The sequence below is a fragment of the Protobothrops mucrosquamatus genome, unplaced genomic scaffold (assembly GCF_001527695.2).
Source record: "Protobothrops mucrosquamatus isolate PMUCROS unplaced genomic scaffold, P.Mucros_1.0 scaffold2540, whole genome shotgun sequence".
NCBI classification, from domain to species: domain Eukaryota; kingdom Metazoa; phylum Chordata; class Lepidosauria; order Squamata; family Viperidae; genus Protobothrops; species Protobothrops mucrosquamatus.
The window spans coordinates 254,643-257,922 of NW_015388601.1; the positions used below are offsets into that span (position 1 = coordinate 254,643).

At 56.7% G+C, this 3,280-nt stretch overlaps 1 protein-coding gene across 1 annotated transcript in view; it reads left to right on the forward strand.

Moving 5' to 3' along the window:
* The window catches only part of LOC107295863, a 12,803-nt gene extending 9,933 nt beyond the window's left edge, over window positions 1–2,870 (forward strand). Inside the window, exons 2-3 of the mRNA XM_015825197.2 lie at window positions 53–219; window positions 1,504–2,870. Coding sequence (XP_015680683.1) covers window positions 53–219; window positions 1,504–2,790 — 1,454 coding nt within the window. The 3' untranslated portion in view covers window positions 2,791–2,870. The remainder of the gene's footprint in view (window positions 1–52; window positions 220–1,503) is intronic.
* The last annotated feature ends 410 nt before the right edge of the window (window positions 2,871–3,280 follow it).

Consider the following 3,280-nt stretch of genomic DNA (forward strand, 5'->3'; position numbering starts at 1 on the left):
TTCCCCCCTCCCCCTCTCCGCCCTCCTCCCTCCTCCCTCCCCCCCCCTCCAGCCGGCTGCCTGGTCCGGGAGCTGATCGACTTCCTGGGCAGCAAGAGGCGCGTGACGCGGCCGGTGCTGCACCTGCTGCTGGTGCCGCAGCTGACGGAGCTGGACCTGGGCCAGTGCTCCCAGCTGGTGACCCGGGACGTGGCGCAGATGATCTCCAGCCGCTGCAAGGTGGACGGAGGGGCGTCTGGGGGGGGTCGGGGGGAGGCTCCGGTTTCTGTGGTCCTCTTCTCTGGCCCCGCATGGCCCGGCTGCCCCCTTCGATTCACCCCAGGAAGCCTGCTGGCTTGGCTTGGCGGGTGATGCCTCCTGTCCAGTTCTGGTTCCTCTTGGAGTGAATAAGGAAATGGGGGGACATGGCAGGAATTGTCTGCTTTAGCCGAGCTGTGAGACGTCCAGCCCTTCCTTCTTTCCATCCTCAGTAGGAACTCTGAACGCCTAATACGATAACTGAGCCAATCAAAGCAAAGAGGATTTGGGATAAAATGAGGGTTTATTGATTTATGTCCCATCAGCCAACGTACAGGGGTTAAAATGCAAAATACCAACAAACCACCTCCCAGTATCCAAGATTATAACCCGATGGGGGAGGGATACCCCACGTCAGCCGACTGGCCTCAGGATCTAAGCAGGGTGAGGCCAGGAGCCATAAAATCTGCCTCTCTCGCTCGAGGTGCTTCAAGTTTGTTTCTGGAAAGGAGAAGCAGTTTTTCAGAAGTGGCCACTTCGTGGTTGTCCTCTGGTTTCCTTGCAGCAGGATCGGATCCCAAGGCTGTTGCACCCTTAAAAGTTCCGTCCTGCCTTCGCTTCGTTCAACTTGTGGCCACTGAAAGCACAGACAGAAAAGGTTCCAAGGCAAGGATTCATTGAAGGCAAAATACAAAATAGGCCCATGATTTATTGAAAGCAGACAGAGGTGGGGAAGGACGGGCCCTTTATGACTTGTGGGCTTCAGCTCCCAGAAGTCCTGAGCCTGCAGACCGTGGTTGGCCCTAGACTTCTGGGATTTGAAGTCCACACGTCATAAAGGGGCCATCGCTCCCCAGCCCTGACTTAAGGGCTTACGTACTATCTTTCAAAACCGGTCTTCCAGAGCTACCTACAGCTAGTATAAAAACATTTAAAACCAGTATCTACAAGTTTAAAACACTAATAAGATTGGTAAAAGGTAAAAGACATTATTTTAAGCTCTTATTCTTTAATTTTAAATTTAATTTAAATTATAAAATCTGTTAACAGTCCAGTATCAAAATTAAAATCAGGAAACAGGTACAGCAGTAAAATCAAGAGTCAAATGTCCCAGGAGAATTAAAATGTCTGCCTGATGTTGAAAAATCTGGGCAGGTCAAGCCGGGCTGTCCCACCCGGTGAGCCCAGGTGTGCCCCGAGAGAGAGCGCCGTGTTTCCTGACTTACATCGCCGCCTTTTCTTCTCTCCCCCCCCCCCCCGGGACAGAACCTGTCCGTGCTGTATCTCCGCCGCTGCAGCCGGATCCCCAGCGATGCTCTGGTGGACCTGATAGAGAGCTTGCCTTCTCTCAAGAAGCTGGACCTGTCGGACACCCAGTGCAACACGCAGGTCTTGTCCGCCGTGGGCTCCACCTGTCGGCATCTTTTTGAGCTGAACATCTCCGACTGCAAGCGGCTGTCTGCGGAGTCCCTCTTCCACCTGGCCTACGACGCCACGGCCGGCTCCTTCTCTTGCCAGGCCCTGCAGGTGCTCTCCGTGCATGACCTGGAGCCCAGTGACAGAAGCCGGGACCTGGTCTGGGCCTTGGCCTTTGTTCTGCTGGCCCTTCCCGCTCTCCTATTCGTGGAAAATGAGTTTGTTTCAGAGGCTCTGGAAGAGATCCTCGGCCAGCAGTTCGCGGCTGCCCAGATCGACCCCCAGTTCCCCTCCCTGGAGGAGCTGGCCCGGCGCAGGATGGCCCTGCGCCCAGACCAGGCCGGCCCTAAGCTGACGCTGCCCCTCAAGGAGCTCCTGGAGGTGGAGGAGACTTTCTTGCCCATCGTTTGTGCCGTCTGCCCACACTTGACCAAAGCCATCGTCCTTCTGGACGATGGTTCTGCCTTGAGCCCCGCCTTCTACACCTGGCACACCCTCACCGACCTGACCTTGGACTGCAGCAGACCCAGGAACCTGGCGGAGCTCCTGCCGGTGGTGGCCATCATCGGCGCCCAGATGCATTCCCTCTCCGTCGACGGCTTCTACGTCCAGGATGAATTGTCCTTCCACACGCTGCTCAATCGCTGCCCAAATCTCCAGAAATTCAGTGCCAGCATCTTCCTCTCCCTGAGGGGCCAGGGAAGGCCACCCGCCGAGCAGGATGCTGTTTTGGGGCCCCCCGGCTTCTCCGATCTTTCTGAGTTTACCTTGAGCCTTTGCCATTTGCACACTTCCGCGCCTTCCCAGCCTATTCCGAGATTGAGAGCAAACCTCGTGTCCGTCCTCCAGAACTCCCCCTGCCTGCAGAGCTTGGATCTCTTCTTCCTGCCTTTCTGCCTGGATGAGGTGTTCGAGAAAGTGCTGGAGCCCCGGGGCGCCGCCCTGGTGCACCTCCGCTACCTTTCTCTGCTCCAGTGCCAGGTGTCCAGCAGCACCATCCACCTGTTGCTGGCTGCAGACAACCAGCTGAGTTCCCTCCACTTGGACAAATGCCCAGACATCTACCGGAGCGACTATGACGAGCTTCTCCGAAAAGTCAGCCGGGAAGGCCTTGACCTTGACATCCAGTGGCAGTGAAAGCCCAGAAAATCAGCTTTGTTTATACTGAGGCCAAAGTAGAGGAGCCTCTGCTAATAAAGTTTGTATTCTCTCCCACAGTCTGTCTGGCTTCTGTCGGCACTGGGTGCAGATGCGGGTGGCCTTTGTGGGTGCGACCCGGGAGTCGGTCAGAGGGGGGTGGTCTAGCAACAGTGGAGTTGCTGTTTTGCATCCTCCCTCCTAGAAACCAGTCCAGGGCAAGGCATTCCCAGTCTGGCCCGTGTTCTCACCTGGGTAGGTAGGTGCACCGAAGGCTCTCGGCAGGACAGGCGCTCAGGAGCCTCCTTCTCTAGCTGCTGATATCCTGCAGGGAGGAAGCGGTTCTCACATGTTGGTACGGGTCTCTGCAGGGTGGCGACACACTTGCCGGTTTCCGTGGCCGGGAGCAGACGCCAAATGGGGAGCCTTCCCGGTTGCCTCCGGTGGGAGCTCAGGTAGACGGGCTGAGGGATCCAGAAAAGCCTGGGGG